Here is a 20,068-nt window from a genome sequence, read left to right as displayed (position 1 = left end):
GATATATAAAAAGGATAAGAGTGACTAAAGTAAATGTTGGTCCTTTAGAAAATGAGAAGGAGGATTTAGTAATGGGAAATGTAGAAATGGCTGAGACCTTAAACAATTATTTTGCTTCGGTCTTCACAGTGGAAGACACAAAAACCATGCCAAAAATTGCTGGTCACGGGAATGTGGGAAGGGAGGACCTTGAGATAATCACTGTTACTAGGGGGGTAGTGCTGGACAGGCTAATGGGACTCAAGGTAGACAAGTCCCCTGGTCCTGATGAAATGCATCCCAGGGTATTAAAAGAGATGGCGGAAGTTATAGCAGATGCATTCGTTATAATCTACCAAAATTCTCTGGACTCTGGGGAGGTACCATCGGATTGGAAAGCAGCTAATGTAACGCCTCTGTTTAAAAAAGGGGGCAGACAAAAGGCAGGTAACTATAGGCCGGTTAGTTTAACATCTGTAGTGGGGAAAATGCTTGAAGCTATCATTAAGGAAGAAATAGCGGGACATCTAGATAGGAATAGTGCAATCAAGCAGACGCAACATGGATTCATGAAGGGGAAATCATGTTTAACTAATTTACTGGAATTCTTTGAGGATATCACGAGCATGGTGGATAGAGGTGTACCGATGGATGTATTTAGATTTCCAAAAGGCATTCGATAAGGTGCCACACAAAAGGTTACTGCAGAAGATAAAGGTATGCGGAGTCAGAGGAAATGTATTAGCATGGATAGAGAATTGGCTGGCGAACAGAAAGCAGAGAGTCGGGATAAATGGGTCCTTTTCGGGTTGGAAATCAGTGGTTAGTGGTCTGCCACAGGGATCGGCGCTGGGACCACAACTGTTTACAATATACATAGATGACCTGGAAGAGGGGACAGAGTGTAGTGTAACAAAATTTGCAGATGACACAAAGATTAGTGGGAAAGCGGGTTGTGTAGAGGACACAGAGAGGCTGCAAAGAGATTTAGATAGGTTAAGCGAATGGGCTAAAGTTTGGCAGATGGAATACAATGTTGGAAAATGTGAGGTCATCCACCTTGGGGAAAAAAACAGTAAAAGGGAATATTATTTGAATGGGGAGAAATTACAACATGCTGCGGTGCAGAGGGACCTGGGGGTCCTTGTGCATGAATCCCAAAAAGTTAGTTTGCAGGTGCAGCAGGTAATCAGGAAGGCGAATGGAATGTTGGCCTTCATTGCGAGAGGGATGGAGTACAAAAGCAGGGAGGTCCTGCTGCAACTATACAGGGTATTGGTGAGGCCGCACCTGGAGTACTGCGTGCAGTTTTGGTCACCTTACTTAAGGAAGGGTACAGAGACGATTCACTAGGCTGATTCCGGAGATGAGAGGGTTTATGATGATAGGTTGAGCAGACTGGGTCTTTACTCATTGGAGTTCAGAAGGATGAGGGGTGATCTTATAGAAACATTAAAAATAATGAAGGGGCTAGACAGGATAGAGGCAGAGAGGTTGTTTCCACTGGCCGGGGAGACTAGAACTAGGGGGCACAGCCTCAAAATACGAGTTGAGAAGGAATTTCTTCTCCAGGAGGGTTGTGAATCTGTGGAATTCTCTGCCCAAGGAAGCAGTTGAGACTAGCTCATTGAATATATTCAAATCACAGATAGATTTTTAACCAATAAGGGAATTAAGGGTTATGGGGAGCGGGCGGGTAAGTGGAGCTGAGTCCACGGCCAGATCAGCCATGATCTTGTTGGGTGGCGGAGCAGGATTGAGGGGCTAGATGGCCTACTCCTGTTCCTAATTCTTATGTTCTTATGTTCTTATTAATGTTGGGGAAGTTCAGAACCAGGGGACACAGTCTAAGGATAAGGGGTAAGCCATTTAGGACCGAGATGAGGAGAAACTTCTTCACCCAGAGAGTGGTGAACCTGTGAAATTCTCTACCACAGAAAGTTGTTGAGGCCATTTCACTAAAGATATTCAAAAAGGAGATAGATGTAGTCCTTACTACTAGTGGGATCAAGGGGTATGGCAAGAAAGCAGTAATGGGGTACTGAAGTTGCATGTTCAGCCATGAACTCATTGAATGGTGGTGCAGGCTCGAAAGGCCGAATGGCCTGCTCCTGCACCTATTTTCTATGTTTCTATGAAACATACAAGATTCTGAAGGGGATTTGACAGAGTAGATGCTGAGAGGTTGTTTCCCCTGGCTGGAGTGAGTTGAGGAGGAATTTCTTCACTCAGAGGGTTGTGAATCTTTGGAATTCTCTGCCCCAGAGGGCTGTGGATGCTGAGTCTCTGAGTATATTCAAGGCTGAGATAGATAGATTTTTGGACTCAAGTGAAATCAAGGGACATGGAGATCGGGCGGGAAAGTGGAGTTAAGGTCAATGGACAGCCATGATCTTATTGAATGGAGGAGCAGGCTCGATGGGCCGTAGGGCCTGCTCCTGCTCCTATTTCCTATGTTCTTATGTTCTTATGATGTTTTATTCATTTATCCAGCTTCCCCCTAACTGCAACACCTCTGGAATTTTGAAATCTTGTAAATATGAGACCATAAAATGATGCCGTAATGAATGAGGTAATGTGTTGATGTGAAATTTCTTACTCTGCTATTTCATAGAATCATAGAATAGTACAATACAGAAGGAGGTCACTTGGCCCATTGAGTCTGCGCTGGCTCTTTTGCAGAGCAATGTTGTACTTTTATTTTGAACTAGTTTGCTAAACTAGCAGTCAGTGGAATGTCATACAACTCGTTCACCAGTGATGCCGCACAGTGTGATTTCACCCTCGAGGAACAGTGCTTTCTAATCTAATGCCCCCAGCAGTCATGTTAACGGATGGAAAATCATAGGCCGTACGTCACTGATTTCCTGAGACGTGCTTCCTTCAGTGCTGCCCACTGCTGCGGCTACTGGGTTCTCGCTTTAACAGCTGAAAACAAAAAGGGTGCGCAAGTTGCAAGTACAGGTTGCACCTCCCTTATTCGGGACCCTCGGGACCTGGCCTGTTCTGGATAAGGGATTTACGTTAAATTGGATAGTACAGGTACTGAGCAAGGGGATATCGGGGATGGCTGGCTTGGGGCTGGGAGTGCGGCAGAGGGATCATTGGCGGGGGGGGAAACGGTGGATCGCGGGGTCAGGCCAACGATTGCGCGAGTCGGCAGCGAGGAAGGATTTCAATTTGTTTATGTTGGGAGTTCTGTGCATGCGCCACCTGGTGGCCAGGAATGGTTCTGGACGAGGGGTGGTTCCGGATAATGGAGTTCTGGATAAGGGAGGTTCAACCTGTATTGAGTCACTGGACCGAATTTTCAGCTGTAGGACTCACAACAACAATTTGTATTTATATAGCTCCTTTTCGTTGTAAAATTTCCCGATACGCTTCACAGGAGCGTTATCAAACAAAATTTGACATCGAGCCACATAAGGAAATATTAGGGCAGGTGACCAAAAGCTTCGGTCAAAGAGGTAGTGTTATGTATTGCAACCCTAGGTAGCCTGTATCATACCGCCACCAGATGGCATACCTGTTGGAGTCCCAAGGGATCCCAGCATCCCTTGGGAGCACTGTATATAAGCAGGTCTGCCATGCTGTACCAGCACTCTGGAGTTTGAATAAAGGAGCTAAGGTCAAACTTACTCATTGTCTACAGTACTCAGTTGCATCACTGTATTATGAGCTTAACAGATAGGTTATAAGGAGTGTCTTAAAGCAGGAGAAAGGAGTATAGAGGCAGAAAGCTTTAGAGAAGGAAATACAGAGCTTGGGGCCCAGGCAGCTGAAGGTATGGCTACCAGAGTTCAAAAAGAATTCACTCTGTAAAGCGCTTTGAGACATTCTAACATGAAAGCGCAACATAAATGCAGAAGCAGATTGTAAAATATAATTAAAATGGAATATAACTCTTATGTTGGGGTTATTCAAGTTACAAAAAGACACTAACCTCCCTCCCAGGGTTCTCCTCATATGCGTGTTAAAATGATGACCAGTCTGTATAGTCTCTAAGACAAATCGCAAACTTTGCTTTTCATGAGTTGAGAGAGTAGGTTTCCCTGTTGAGGCTGCCCCAATGGTTCAGGGCGGTTGAAGTGAAGACTGAATATATGAGATGCCAGCAACCTTCCCTGAGCCAACCCTCTGAGCTGGATCATCACCAATCGCCCTTTTCCATGTAATGTATTTATATTGTGTAGAAACTGTCCTTTTTAGTCTGTAGGACATTGGAAAGTTCTGGGCGTGTCCAGTGTGGGATTATATGGAAGATTCTGTGGTTAAAGTATATAGTGTCCGTCACCAATACAAATCCTCGGTACACATCACTCAAACTTCTAAAGGGAAGGCCAAATATTTTGTCACAAATTCTGCTGTTCCAAAGTGAAGGGCTCAATTTAATTAAAAATGTTTTCAATTAATGAATCTTTTACAGTAGAGGTTCATTTCATAAAGACTTGTAATTGTATAGCACCATATCACCGGGCCAGATTTTCAACCTTATACCCGGGTGTAAAACTGGCCTGCGGTTCGACCCCCCGTTATGGAAACCGCCCATTATAGAATCCGCCCCCTACAGAAACCGCCCATTATAGAATCCGCCCACTATAGAAACCGGCCGTTATGGAAACCGCCCACTATAGAAACCGGCCTTTATAGCCGTCAAATAGAACATTTTTGACGTTTTTTATCATGAGCGGCTGACCAGTTTTACACCCAGCTGAAAATCTCCTCTCTCCCTCTCCAGGTCCATCACATAGAATGAATTTGTTCTGAAATGCAGTGACTGTTGTATAGGTGACTGCAGAAGCCATTTTGCACACGGCAAGATTCCCCCCAAACACCAATGAGATGAACGACCAGTTCATTTGTCTCTAATGCTGTTGGTGGAAGGAGGACACTGAGAGAGAGGCTCCCTGCTCTTCTTCAAATGGCACAATGGGATCTTTAATATCCACCTGGACCAATGTATTGGCGTCTTAGCTGAAGAACAGCCTCTCTGACCAATGGGCTCGCTCTCAGTGCTGCACTAAGGAGTCAAACCATATTATGGGCTCAAGTCCTGGATTGGGGCTCTGTACACACAACCTTCTGACTCAGAGGCAAGAGTGTTACCAACTAAATCAAGTTGACACGAATAAAAGCTTCTGGTGTTTGTGACTAGTTGTTTGCTTAATAGAACTGTCGATTGGTCAGGATTTTTAAGCAGTCAGGGTGACTCTCCGTTTGGCAGAGAAGTCAGTGTTGGTCTTGAGCTGAATGGGTTTGAGCTGCGTCATTCATAGGTCCCAGTTTATATGCTTTCTTGGTTGCTGCTATGGAGCTTGGGTTGGTGATCTGCAGTCAGGAGAATCTACTTTTGGGGGTGATGATTCCTCTAGTCGCCACAGTGCGAATACCTTTGTGAAGACTTTAGGAGAAATTCAGTGAAGGCTGCAATGGTGACTGGGTGAAAGGACGATCTAAAATTACAGCCTAAATTCTCAGACCGTCGCGTCGATCGTGTCCCGTTTGACTCTGCCCTGGGAGCGCAGCTTTGCTGAATTTGCCCCTTTTTATCCAGAAAAGTCTTTTAAAACATTACTTGTGATTTTGCTGGAGATACTGATCAGAAAACATCTTCATTCATTCACCTTGACATGTCATCATGTCATAGTGACCAGAGGAATCCTCACTCCATGACAGCAGCACTCAAAGACCAGGAGATGTCTACAGGGAGTGTGAGATAGAGTGCGGCAATGGCACTGCTTAAGGTGTGAGTGTGAGAGAGTGCGATAACAGCACTGCTTGAGGTGTGAGTGTGAGAGAGTGTGGTAACAGCACTACTTGAGGTGTGAGTGTGAGATAGAGTGCGGCAATGGCACTGCTTAAGGTGTGAGTGTGAGAGAGTGTGGTAACAGCACTGCTTAAGGTGTGAGTGTGAGAGAGTGTGGTAACAGCACTACTTGAGGTGTGAGTGTGAGAGAGTGTGGCAATGGCACTGCTTGAGGTGTGAGTGAGAGAGTGTGGTAACAGCACTGCTTGAGGTGTGAGTGAGAGAGAGTGTGGTAACAGCACTGCTTGAGGTGTGAGTGAGAGAGTGTGGTAACAGCACTGCTTGAGGTGTGAGTGTGAGAGAGTGTGGCAATGGCATTGCTTGAGGTGTGAGTGAGAGAGTGTGGTAACAGCACTACTTGAGGTGTGAGTGTGAGAGAGTGTGGCAATGGCACTGCTTGAGGTGTGAGTGAGAGAGTGTGGTAACAGCACTGCTTGAGGTGTGAGTGAGAGAGAGTGTGGTAACAGCACTGCTTGAGGTGTGAGTGAGAGAGTGTGGTAACAGCACTGCTTGAGGTGTGAGTGTGAGAGAGTGCGGCAATGGCATTGCTTGAGGTGTGAGTGAGAGAGTGTGGTAACAGCACTACTTGAGGTGTGAGTGTGAGAGAGTGCGGCAATGGCATTGCTTGAGGTGTGAGTGAGAGAGTGTGGTAACAGCACTACTTGAGGTGTGAGTGTGAGAGAGTGTGGTAACAGCACTACTTGAGGTGTGAGTGTGAGAGCGCGCAGTAACAGCACTACTTGAGGTGTGAGTGAGAGAGAGTGCGGCAATGGCATTGCTTGAGGTGTGAGTGAGAGAGTGTGGTAACAGCACTACTTGAGGTGTGAGTGAGAGAGTGTGGTAACAGCACTACTTGAGGTGTGAGTGTGAGAGAGTGTGGTAACAGCACTACTTGAGGTGTGAGTGTGAGAGAGTGTGGTAACAGCACTACTTGAGGTGTGAGTGAGAGAGAGTGCGGCAATGGCATTGCTTGAGGTGTGAGTGAGAGAGTGTGGTAACAGCACTGCTTGAGGTGTGAGTGTGAGAGAGTGTGGTAACAGCACTACTTGAGGTGTGAGTGAGAGAGTGTGGTAACAGCACTGCTTGAGGTGTGAGTGTGAGAGAGTGTGGTAACAGCACTACTTGAGGTGTGAGTGAGAGAGTGTGGTAACAGCACTACTTGAGGTGTGAGTGTGAGAGCGCGCAGTAACAGCACTGCTTGAGGTGCGAGTGTCGTGCCCAGTGCTCATTATTCCACCTGCTTGGCAAGCCTGGGTCACACATGTTAAGATAATCTCCGTGAAATATGGTTCATATTTTACGGAGATTATTTCAAAAGTGAGAACAGATGGGGACCATGAGGGGGGAAAATGGACTCCCAATGAAGTCATTGCACATTCCAGGCAAAAATATCGTTGTGATTCAAAATACACACTTAATTCTCATTTACTAACATGGTTATGAATGTAACCCAAGAGGAGAGATGGATTTGGCCATCTATATCATTGATCGCACAGCCCTAACTCAGTTACGGCCTCACTCCTGAGTGTTTGGCTCAGTCCACTTGCAGTATATTGGGTCATTTTCGTGCGGAATTTATTTTTTTGTAGAATTGGTGTCTCTGCCCCCTTGGTGCAAGAATTAAACCACAAGTTTTTGTGTCCCGTCTAGTGCAAAATGGCACAAAAATGGCCAGCCAACAAATTAAAAGCCACGCGAATGATTCATTAAACTTGCCTTTCACCAATTACCCAATTTGTAGTAAATGGCTTTTCATCATTCTCTTCTGTTCCGTTGTAGCCTTGCAGAATTATCTGCACTCTGATAGAGAGGGTACATTATTGGAAAATTGAGCTGGTAATGATTCAGACCCGGTGCTGTTGATTAACTGTAATAGTGTGTGTCCTAACACTGCTCAGCAGCTCTCCATCAGTTCCGGTTTCTGCAGCTGGCTGCCATAAAGCATTTCAATTCATTTAATCATGGTTACGTCTTGTAAAATTGTAAGGAAATGGCACAGATTAAAACAAAAAGCTTGAAAAAAAAACTGTTCCCTTTTAAGTAACAATGAAAAGGGAGCCTGCGAATGTTGGAAGTCTGAAATAAAAATGGAAAGATGGCGTGAAATGCTTAGCGGAACAGTGGCCATCTGGACGAGAAAGAGAGGTTAGCCTTTTGGGTGTGAGTTCTGATGAAAAGTAATGTATTTGCTTCATGGGTTCTTTGCTTAAGAATTCATAGCAACACATTGCTATTAAGAACTGGTTGATTTATTAGCAAAGGTTTAACAATCACACTACACATTACCAGTGCATCCACTAGGCTCACAACCACCTTCGTGGATCCCCAAACCCAACTGGCTGGGGTTTTATTGAGGCTTGTGAACATCACGTGATTGGTTAAGCCACTCACAACTCAACAGTTCTACAAATCTGTGAGCATACTCACTGGTGCATACATTACAACCTACTCAAGGCATTAACCTGCCTTCCCCTTTCAGATGCTGATCAACCTGCTGTGTTTTTCCTGCATTTCCTGCCTTCCCCTTTTGGGTTGATGATAAAAGGTTAAAATGCAAAACTGTTAATGAATTGAGCAGTTTTTTTGCCAATAATTTATCGAGTGTCTAAAATTATAGTTTCAGAAGTGTTATAAAATGATAGCAACACTGTGAGGGCCTGAGACAGCAGTAGCGCGGAATAGGCAGGACTTACTTCATTTACATGTTTCACCTTTCCTTTCTCTCTTTCAAATTGGGGCAACAGGTCGCCATAAAAATCATCGACAAGTCTCAACTGGACGCTGTGAACCTGGAGAAGATCTACAGAGAAGTACAGATCATGAAGTTGCTGGATCATCCACACATCATCAAACTCTATCAGGTACAGGATGTTACCGCAGTCGCCTTCTTGTCTTCCCAGAAGAGATTTATATCAACAGAAAAGTTCTTTCCACTCGCTCTCTCTAAAACCTCTTGGGAAAGAAGGTGGCGACTGATGGCGGGAATGCTAACCGGAGAGATTCGAGCAAAGTGGTTTCAACCTTTGGCTGACTCTGGGTGCGATTGTTTTGTTCCCAGCAACATAGGAACAGGAGGAGGCCATCCAGCCCCTGGAGCCTGGGTACCATTCAATGAGATCATGGCTGATCTATATCTTAGCTCCATCTACCTGCCTTGGTAACCTTTAATACCCTTGCCTATCGAAAATCTATCAATCTCAGTTTTGGAATTTTCATTTGACCCCAGTTTCAACAGCTCTTTGGGGGAGAGAGTTCCAGATGTCCAGTACCCTTTGTGTGAAGAAGTGCTTCCTTACATCACCACTGAACGTCCGAGCCTGTGTTCTGGACTCTCCCATCAGAGAAATCATTTCTCTCTACCCTATCAAATCCTTTAATCATCTTGTTGACCTCCATTAGATCACTCCTTAATTTTCTACACTCAAGAGAATACAAGCCTAGTCTATGCGACCTGTCCTCAGAATTGAACCCTTTTAGCCCCTGTATTATTCTGGTGAACCTGCGCTGCCCTCCCCAAGGCCAGTATATCCTTCCTGAAGTGCAATGCCCAGATCTGAGCTCTAAATGGGCTCTAACCAGACTCTCTGTGTGAAAGCTTGTGGCCTCTAATTAGTGCAGATGTGTTCACTTTGTAAGTGCATTGTTGAATTCAGAAAAATGTCTGTTATTCCATTTTTTTGTAAAGGGGACTGCTATTGTTCTACAGATTTGTGACCTGCCTGAACTGAGAGGGACCGGTGGTATACTGCCGGCTCCGTATCGCCTTACTGGCCCCATTACCATTTTGCTACCATTAACCTATAACCACTTCGTGTAATTAAATTCCTCCCAAGTTTTACTGGTAGGATGAGGAACTGAGGAGGAAGGGGGGGGGGGGAAGAAAGATTTTGGGGAAGGTGACTGAAAGTGTGGTTGAGAAGGTTAAAAATGCGTCACTGTCTTTTAAAAATGAGATTTTAAAAAGATTCCAATTGATCCAACCAAACACCTGGGAAGTTTACAGCGGTTCCAGTATGACGGCAGCTGATGTGACTGAAACAAGTCTTCAGACAGAGACACGGCCTCACAGAATCCGATCGAGCCCCATTCTTCATTTACGGGTCACAGTTTGTTTCAATCCAAAGTCAAAAGCGACATAATCTGTCCAATGTTACTATCAGAAAACCTTACAGCACAGAAGGAGGCCATTCGGCCTATCGAGCCTGCGCCAGCTCTTTGAAAGAGCTGTCGAATTAGTCTCACTTGTTCCCCATAGCCCTGCAAATGTTTTCTTTTCAAATCTATTTCCAATTCCCTATTAAAGGCTACTATTGAATCTGCCTCCACCGTCCTTTCAGGCAATGCATTCCAGATTATAACAACTCGCTGCGCTAAAAAACGAATCTCCTCATCTCCCTTCAGGTTCTTTGGCCAATGATCTTAAATCTGTGTCCTTTGCTTATTTATTCAATCTAATCCCTTTATGAATTTAAACACCTCTATTAAATCTCCCCTTAACCTTCTCTGCTCTAAGGAGAACAACCCCAGTTTCTCCAGTTTCCCCACATAACTGAAATTCCTCATCTCTGGCATCATTCTAGTAAATCCCCTCTGCACCCTCTCCGAGGCCTTGACATCCTTCCTAAAATGCGATGCCCAGAATTGGACACAATATTCCAGCTGAGGCCGAACCAGTGATTTGTAACGGTTTAGTATAACTTCTCTGCTTGATAGTTTCATTTTCTCTCTCCTCATAAATTATATATTCCTGTTGTTCAACTAGGCATTTAAGTGTGCTGTATGGGATAGTAAAAGGACACCTGCTATGTCTGGGGCATGGAGGGCTTAGTGTTGCTGTCAATGGGATTTTATGTATGAGCAATGCAGTGCCATTTTCTTTACAATATGAATTACATCCTTATGCCATGTATTGGTGACTCTTAGTTTGCAGTGATAAGTATCCCAGCTTAAATGGACATTGTCATTGAAAGATTGTCTGTCAATTCTCTTAGTTTGGAGAGGAAAGAGAAATGTGTGTTGTTTATTTATAGGAGGGATTCCTATGTAGATAACTTGATTTAGGTATGTTTGTTTACCTGTTTTAATATATTAAATGTCTTGTATATAGCACACTTCAAAGGTGTCTTGTAGAACCAAACATATTGTCGCATTGGTTCTTGAAAAATTTGAGACAATTAAAAAAATACTCTACTACTATCCACGTATACTAATTAGTTCTCGGAACCAATCACAAAACACTTTCGAACCAATCGCCTTACGTCACTGTCTTATCACCACACGAGGCCCAGAAGAGGCGAGGGCCCAGGGCAGCAAGGGCCAGCCCACACTGCGATATGTGTGCGCACTAGGTCCGTGCAGCAGAGCAGATCTCCAGTTAACCTTTGCCACTGGACCAAGACCTAGCTCTGTCGAGCCCGTGTGGTGGCTGATGTGCAACGGTCACCACACGTTAAAAAAATCCACGCACAGGCATCTTCCAACCCTCAATTGGAGTTCAGGACTGGAACATCGGGTCCTTCACTGAAACATCTGTGAAGTCATGTGGAAGCAAGTCATCCTCGTTCGAGGGACCGCTTATGGTGATGATCACCACACGAATGTTTCCCACATCCTGTTCCTGTGAACAACGCCGTGGTAGGTCCAATAATAAACGATGAAAGGTTTACGAATCCCATTTACATGGAGAACGTGCCCCTTTATGCATTGTTCCAGTGGGCCACCACACAGGGAAGTGGGGATGTGGTAGAGCAACCCTATATGGCGAGTAACCTAAGATTAGCACAACGGAAAGAGGGAGGGTGGGGGGTGAATGAATTTAAACTCTGGAAAAATTAATCGTTACAAAACAGAGTACAGATTGCATGGTTTATGAAAGATGAAACCATCCAATTAAAAAAAAATTCTGTTGGCATAGACCATGGGTACAATACTGAAAAATATTGTTGTTCAGTAGGTAGCTCTCTTGCCTCTGAGTCAGAAGGTTGTGGGTTCAAGTCCCATTCCAGGCCGACACTCCCAGTGCAGTGCTGAGGGAGTGCTGCACTGTCAGAGGCACCATCTTTCGGATGAGACGTTAAACTGAGGCCCCGTCTGCTCTCTCAGGTTGATGTAAAAGATCCCATGGCATTATTTCGAAGAAAAAAAGTGGAGTTATCCCTCGGTGTCCTGGCCAATATTTATCCCTCAATCAACATAACAAAAACAGATTATATGCTCGTTATCATGTTGCCGTTTGTGGGAGCTTGCCGTGTGCAAATTGGCTGCCGCGTTTCCCACATTACAACAGTGACTACACTCCAAAAGTATTTAATCGGCTGCAAAGCGCTTTGAGACGTCCGGGTGGGCGTGAAAAGGCGCTATATATATGCAAGTCTTTCTTAAATATGAAGCTTTTGGAATGTGTGATTGAGGCTCTTACATTTCCACCACAAACGAATTTAACATTCTCTGCCTGACAGTCTCCAATTTACACTCAATAATCACCCAGCACTACCAATAGTCTGCTGTCTGAATGAAATGCATTCATGGGGTTAGATTTTCATAGAGCTGAAAGCAAGTGTAGCGGGGGATGAACCAGACAGTTATTGGACTCAGTTTAGAGGCTTTAGTCTTCATTCAGCACCATGTACAGCCTTGTCAGGTTTTTTTGTTTTGTGCTGATCCTGTCTAGGATATTTTTTTTGGCAGACATGTTATTCTGACTTATTGCACATACATTTCAATTACTTATCCTCCAGAGTTAAAGTAGCAATTGATAAAGTAAAAGAGTTGATCCTTGCACATAACTGTAAGCACCTAATTATTCAGTCATGTGTCAGCCCAGTTACAGACTGGGCTCCTATAATCAAGTTATTAAGCGTGGCGCTCTTTAATTCTTTGCTTGTCATTCCAGTACTTTTCTTTTGCGTGTATTCCCGATCACGACTAGACTGTCAGACGTCATCTTGTTTTGACAGCTTTGATGCATTTGAAAGAAAGACTTGCATTTATATCACGCCTTTCACCAGCACCAGATGTCCCAAAGCACTTTACAACCAATTAAGTAATTTTTTTTGAAGTGTAGTGACTGTTGTAATGTAGGAAATGCAGCAGCCAATTTGCGCACAGCAAGCTCTCTCAAACAGCAATGTGATAATGACCAGACAATCTGTATTTTTGTTATGTTGATTGAGGGATAAATATTGGCCAGGACACCAGCTGCTCTTCTTCGAAATAGTGCCATGGGATCTTTTACATCCAGCTGAGAGAGCAGACAGGGCCTCAGTTTAACCTTTCATCCAAAAGACAGCAACCTCTGACAGTGCAGCACTGGAGTGTCAGCCTAGATTTTTTTGCATAAGTTGCTTGAGGGGGACTTGAACCCACAACCTTCTGACTCAGAGGCGAGTGTACTACCCACTGAGCCACGGCTGACACTGACACTAAAAGGTTGTTTGACTGACAGTCAAGTATCATCCAGTTAGGTAATGAGTCTTTTCACTTTCCAATTGGTGGTGGAATGCGGGGCACCGTGAGGATGGACATGTTGGCTGCCCGATAGCGGTGGTGTAGGGGCGGGACAGTCAGAGGCAGACGGTCTCGTGATGAAAATCTCCAGGAATATATTCAACTGGAGTTGGCAACCCTACTCCCGCCTGTTTCAAGTGGGATCTCTGGCTGCCCATTCCGAGACTCACTCAAACATTTTATGGGGTAGGCTGCAAGCAGCCAGTGGGCGGGGCTTTACATTTGTGTTTGTCTACCGCCCCATTTTCCGGCAGTAGGTCTGAAAATCGCCCCCCGCCCCATATCACCCCCGGGAGCATCAAGTACTCCCGGGGGTCAGGTATAGTGAGGCCAGACTGGCTTGGGATTAAGGATTGATATGGCCCGAGATTGCAGCATCAAATTGAGGCCCCAATGTTCCACCACACACCCATCATCATTTCTCAAGGCAGCAAACAGTGGGCACCAGCTTCAAAGAAGAAAAGTTTCTTTGACAACAGCCCCTGTAAAGATCTTCCTGCCTCCCCCGCTGCCCCGCCAACCTCCATAACAACATGTATTTGGCTTCAGTTTGTGAGAGTCAGCAATTGAGATCAAGACCTCAGACCAGAGTCAGATTGATTCAGCAAGATTGACGCGATGTAAAAAAGGAGCAGACAGGAGAAGGGAACCAAATGAAGGAGAGGAAGACGTGATTGAAGAGAAAAACAGAGAGAGGGAGAGAGAGAGAGCAAATGCCACAGCTTTAATTTCCAAGTACAGCACATGTAAAGATGGCAGATGGTAATCTGTGTGTGATTATTTCTATCTCTGTGTCGGGTTTAATGGTCGGGTCTGAGCCACTTTCTCCTGTGAAGTGCAGAGGGATTAAATTAAAACGTAATTGGAGACTTCACTTGCGGCAACAGGTCCTTGGATCAAAGGAAGCATGAATAACTCAGCTGAGCCATTACCCGGGAACTCGCGAACATCTGTTTCACTTTACTCCCCACTTGGCTGGCGTCTCTGACTGATCTCCTCACGGGAGAACAAATAATTGGCCATCCCACACTGACACTGGCCAGGAATCGGTGCAGAGACTCTGTCATATAACCTCCAGCTGGCCTCAAGAAGTGTGCCCAAAAAATGGACCAAGGAAATCGACGGATGACAAGTCCAGGCCGCTTGGGAACTACTTGCCATCTGCAGTGTAGGAAACTACCTTCAGCACCTGCGCTGGTTCTGTCCACAATCAGTTCTCGATGCGGACAAATTTCTGCAAGGAAGTAACAGTTCAGATGTTTTAAATAGCAGGGATAGCTTTTTATTTTATAGATGCACAACAATCGAAATAACTCTTAACGTGTAGTGCGTCCTTATTAGTACAAGTGCTATCCCATGTTGTAGCTTGCGGACAGGGTCTCTCTCTGCCCACCAGTGTATCTATCCTGGCATGTCTCAAAAATGCCTTCCAAGCGTTGCTACTTTTTAGAAGGTGGTCCTGTATAAAACGCCGACCTTGGCTTGTGTTCCCTTGGGGTTAGGAAGGTTGAGGGGTGATGAATTCAAGGTATATGGCTCATAAACCATTTCCTCTGGTTAAAGAATCCAGAACAAGGGGGTTTCACCTTGAAACTAGAGCCAGGCCATTCAGGAGTGAAACCAGGAAGCATTTCCTTTTTACACAAAGGGTAATGCAAATCTTGAAATCTTTCCCCACCCCCTCCCAAAAAGATTGAAACCTTTGCAGCTGAGATTGATAGAATTTTGTTAGAGAAGGGTATCAAGGGATATGGAGAAAAGGCGGATAGAGTTGAGGTAGGGACCAGCCAAGGATCTAATAGAATGGCGGAGCAGGCTCGAGGAGCCAACTCTTGTTCCTGGGAACCCTGTAAAGATTTTCTAATTTACACTCCCAATTTTTTGAAAATTATATTCCAGACTAACAACTAGATTGGGAGAATATAGGGAGAGAAACAAAATAATATTTACACCTTTCTCCCGACTTAAAGAATCAAAAATAATTCTCACCCTGCAAATTGGATTTTCGTAGCTGTATAGAGGGCGGAGGGGTGAGTTGTGATGCAAGTTTCTCCATATTAATTCCCAGTATTGTTTCCCTCTTTTCATCTGCAGTCACTAACCGTCTATACAACGCTTCCACTTCCTCTTCACACTATCAGTAGTAATAACCTCAAAGTCATTCCCACCTCCTCCATTCCCCACACTACTATAATCTCCCTAGCCTTACAGTCCAAAAAAAATTGAAAATGGATGGAATGAACTGTCGAGAGGTTAGTGACACTGGAGTACGGCACGGCATCTGATTCATCCCACTGGACACAAGTTCCTGGATTCCGATGTCGGCCCCTGGTTTGATTCCCACTGTGTCCAGAGTTAGCTGGTCTTAGCCGGGCTATCAGTTTGAGGTGCTACAGTTGGCAGTCATCCAAGTTTCCCACTCCTGATCACTGTCCAGTGCCTCCCAGCTGGAAAGGGCCGTAGGAATCTATCGAGACAACCAGGAACACCTTCATCATCCTGGCTTTGCAGCTGAGCCATCACCAGGCTTCTGCTGAGCATCTCCTAGCAACCAACAGAAAGAAAGATAGACTTGCATTTATATAGCGCCTTTCATGACCAACGGATGTCCAGAAGTGCTTTACAGCCAATGAAGTACTTTTATTGCAGGGTAGTCCCTGTTGCAACGTAGGAAATGCGGCAGCTAATTTCCGCACAGCAAGGTCCCACACACTGCATTGTGATTATGACTATATCATTTGTTTTAGTGGTGTTGATTGAGCGATACATATTGGCCAGGACTTAAGGCAGAGATAGAAAGATTTCTGAGAGATAAGGGAATAAAGGGTTATGGGGAGTGGGCAGGGAAGTGGAGCTGAGTCCATGATCACATCAGCCAGGATCTTATTAAATGGCAGAGCAGGCTCGAGGGGCCAAATGGCCGACTCCTTCTCCTATTTCTTATCTTCTTATGTTCTAGGACACCAGGGATAACTCTCCTGCTCTTCTTCGAAATAGTGTCAAGGGATCTGTAATGTATGCACCTGAGAGTATGCTCACAGGTTATCAAAAAAAAACAAGGGAGCACTTGTTTGAAAGTGTTTGGCGTGTCCTCCCCCCTTTAATCAGGGGGCACGTGATTTAATTGTTCACAACAAAATAGTTGTAGAGCTGTTGTCCTCGTAGGACTGCTCTTGGGCCTGGCCAAGGTGGCCATCAACCGGTCCAGGCAGCGGGCGGTTGAGGGGGTCGTTCAGCCCGACTGCCTGCCTCTCTTCCGTGGTTACATTCGAGGCAGGAGATGGAGCACACGGTGTCCACCGGTATGCTCGTGGCCTTCCGCGAGAGGTGGACGCCGGAGGGACTAGAGTGCATCATCAACCCCGGCAACCAAATTTTAAGTTGACCGATTATTGTTTAAAACGTTTTATTGGTTAATTTGTCGGTTGGGGGCACTTGATTATTGTTTACAAAAATAGTTGTAGAGCTGTTGTAATGTGAGTGGTTTAGCCAGTCACGCGATGTTCACAAGACTCAATAAAACCCCAGTCAGTTGGGTCGTAAGTAAAGATCCCATGAAGTAAAAACATTACAGGATCTTTTACAGCTACTTGAGAAAGTAGACGGGGCCTCGGTTTAACATCTCATCTGAAAGACGGCACCTCCGACAGTACATTGCTCCCTCAGCACTGCACTAGAGTCTCAGCCTAGATTTTATGTGCTCAAGTCCCTGGGGTGGGGCTTGAACCCACAATATTCTGACTCAGAAGAGGGTGCCACCAACTGAGCATCAGCAAAAGCTTGAGAACAGACTATCACGGGAAGGCCCTGGCACAGTGTAAGCACTGGGGGCTGGAGGAGGAGCTGGGTGGAAATGATGTAATTCACCTCCAGACAGCACCACTAAATGTATTTTAAACTGACGTTGGAGTTGGTTTTAGGCCCCAACAAACGTAACATATGTGTTGAGTTTATATATTTATGTCTGTGTCTAGTGACTGGTGCTGACTCAGTAGTCCTGAAAGTGGGAGTGAAGTGCTAGTTTTTGATGGTTTAGTCTATGAAGTGGCACATAATAGACTTGTTTGCAAACTAAGCCCATGGGATTAAAGGGGTTGTGGTACGTGGATAAAAGATTTGTTAAGCGACAGAAAGCAGAGAGGTTGTTCTTCAGACTGAAGGAAAGTTATACCGTGGTGTACCCCAAGAGTCGGTACTGGGACCACTGCTCTTTTTGATATATATTAATGACATGGGCTTGGGTATAGTTTGCAGCTGACACAACACTTGGAAATATTGTTAAAAGTGAGGAGGATAGTAGCAGAATTCAGAAGGACATAGACTGGTGAAATGGGCCAACACAGAGCAGTGAAATGTAATGCAGAGAACTGTGAAGGGATGCACTTTGGTAGGAAGAATAAGGAGAGGCAATATAGACTAAATGTTAGAATTTTAAAGGTATTGCAGGAACAGAGAGACCTGGGGGTGCACTTTCACAAATCATTGAAGGTGGCAGGGCAAGCTGATACAGCAGTTAAATAAAAACATTGGTTCTATGAATAGAGGCATAGGGTACAAAAGCAAGGAGGTTATACGAAACCTTTCGAAAGCAATAGTTCGGCATCAGCTGGAGTATTGTGCCCAATTCTGGGCACCGCACTCGGAAGAATGTCAAGGCCTTGGAGCGGGTTGCAGAGATTGATCAGAATGATACCAGGGAACAGGGCCTTCAGTTATGTGGAGAAGCTGGAAAGAGTAAATAAGGAGAAACAGTTTCCAGTGGCAGGAGGGCCGGTAACCAGAAGACACAGATTTAAGATAATTAGCAAAATAACCAGAGGGGAGATGAGGGGAATTGAGTGGAACCTCGCAATGAGTGGTTATGATCTGGATCGCACTCCCTGAAAGGGTGACTGGGGCAGAGTAACTTTCAAAAGGGAATTGGAATACATACTTGAAAAGGAAAAAAAAAATGGCAAAGCTTTGGGGAAAGAGCAAGGGATTGGGACTAAATGGATAGCTCTTTCAAAGAGCCGGCACAGGCTTAATGGGCCAAATGGCCTCCCCGCTGTGCTGTGATACATAGAAAATAGGTGCAGGAATAGGCCATTCGGCCCTTCGAGCCTGCACCACCATTCAATATGATCATGGCTGATCATGCAACTTCAGTACCCCATTCCTGCTTTCTCTCCCTACCCCTTGATCCCTTTAGCCGTAAGAGCCACATCTAACTCCCTCTTGAATATACCTAACGAACTGGACTCAACAACTTTCTGTGGTGGAGAATTCCACAGGTTCACAATTCTCTGGATGAAAAAGTTTCTCCTCATCTCGGTCCTAGATGGCTTACCCCTTATCCTTAGACTGTGACTCCTGGTTCTGGACTTCCCCAACATCGGGAACATTCTTCCTGCATTGAACCTGTCCAGTCCCGTCAGAATTTTATATGTTTCTATGAGATAAACTCTCATTCTTCTAAACTCCAGTGAATATAAGCCTAGTCGATCCAGTCTTTCTTCTATGGTTCTAGTTAGTTTGGCTGATTCTGCTTCTCAGTGGCAGCGTGAACGCTGTCTGCAACTATGCTGCATGTCAGTGATGGAACCAACCAGTTATTCCGACTGCCCAGCTGTCATCGTCATGAATAAACATTTCCCCTCTCCCATATTTTAGCTGTTTAGTGTATAACAAAGGCTTGACTCTGTGCCAAGCTCTTATACACTCTGCTGTAGATCTTTTAGTAGCTCAATTTAGATATTTGGACAGCATCTTGTGACAAAGTTCATTTTCTGGGGGAGTGGGCAGTGGGAAAGCTGGGAAAGAACCTATTTTTGGGGGGGAGGGAGGAGAAATTATTCATCGATTTTCTTTCTTCCCGCTCACTCCAGTCTCCTCAGGCCATTGCCCGTATGAGGCTGAGAAGGTGACAAATCTGCTTCCAGGCCTCTGTTCTTCAGGTGGCTGCTGAGGCCAACAATGGCTGCTCTTACTGAATTCCCTTCCCTCCAATTTGCTGCCTCTCTGCAGCAAAGCTGCTGTGATTGGCTGCCCGTATCCCCCACTCTTCTTGCACCTGCTTTAAGGAGCAAGGCTAGGGTTGCTAACTCTGGCTGGATGTATAAACCTGGAACTTCATCACACGGCAGCCCGCCTCCAACTGCCCTTGCCCCACACGCACCCACTATTGGCCATCCCTAATTGCCCTTGAGAAGTTGGAGATGAGTTGTGCAATGTATGCACCTGTATCCCACCCCAGCCACAAATCCGAGGCTGGCTCTCCCACAGCTAAATATACTTAATCATCATAGGCAGTCCCTCGGAATCGAGGAAGACTTGCGCAAGTTTTTGGAGTGTGTCCCCCTCTTTAATCAGGGGGCACTTGATTACTGATATACAACAAAATAGTTGCGGAGCTGTTGCACCATCTTGCCATCTGGAGGAGGCGGGGGTCCCCAATGGAGTGCTCTCTACGCGGGAGTCCTCCCTCTATTTATTGGGGACTTGCCTGGAGGGTGTTGCACGGAGCAGTCCCATGCAATAGGTTTTTAAGTCGGTTCACGGACTTCCAGGCTGCCTGTAATTTCTGCGGCCTAGAGGAGTCCGTGTTCCATGTGTATGTTGAGTGTGCAAGGTTTCAGCCCCTCTTCCATTATTTGGAGGGGCTGCTCCTCAAATTCTGGTTGCACTTCAGTCCCACACTCCTGATCTTTGGGCACCCTGTGCGGAGGGGAGTGGGCAGGTCGGAAGGTCTCCTCGTAGGACTGCTCCTGGACATGGCCAAGGAGGCCATCAGCCGGT

At 45.4% G+C, this 20,068-nt stretch overlaps 1 protein-coding gene across 1 annotated transcript in view; it reads left to right on the top strand.

Annotated features, from left to right (window-relative positions):
• Positions 1 to 20,068, top strand: part of sik2b (salt-inducible kinase 2b) — a 203,481-nt gene that overhangs the window by 47,715 nt on the left and 135,698 nt on the right. Inside the window, exon 2 of the mRNA XM_070894454.1 lies at positions 8,530 to 8,646. Within this exon, the coding sequence (XP_070750555.1) occupies positions 8,530 to 8,646 (117 nt within the window). The remainder of the gene's footprint in view (positions 1 to 8,529; positions 8,647 to 20,068) is intronic.

Source organism: Pristiophorus japonicus, chromosome 11 (assembly GCF_044704955.1).
Source record: "Pristiophorus japonicus isolate sPriJap1 chromosome 11, sPriJap1.hap1, whole genome shotgun sequence".
Lineage (NCBI taxonomy): Eukaryota > Metazoa > Chordata > Chondrichthyes > Pristiophoridae > Pristiophorus > Pristiophorus japonicus.
This window is presented reverse-complemented; position numbering and strand designations above follow the sequence as displayed.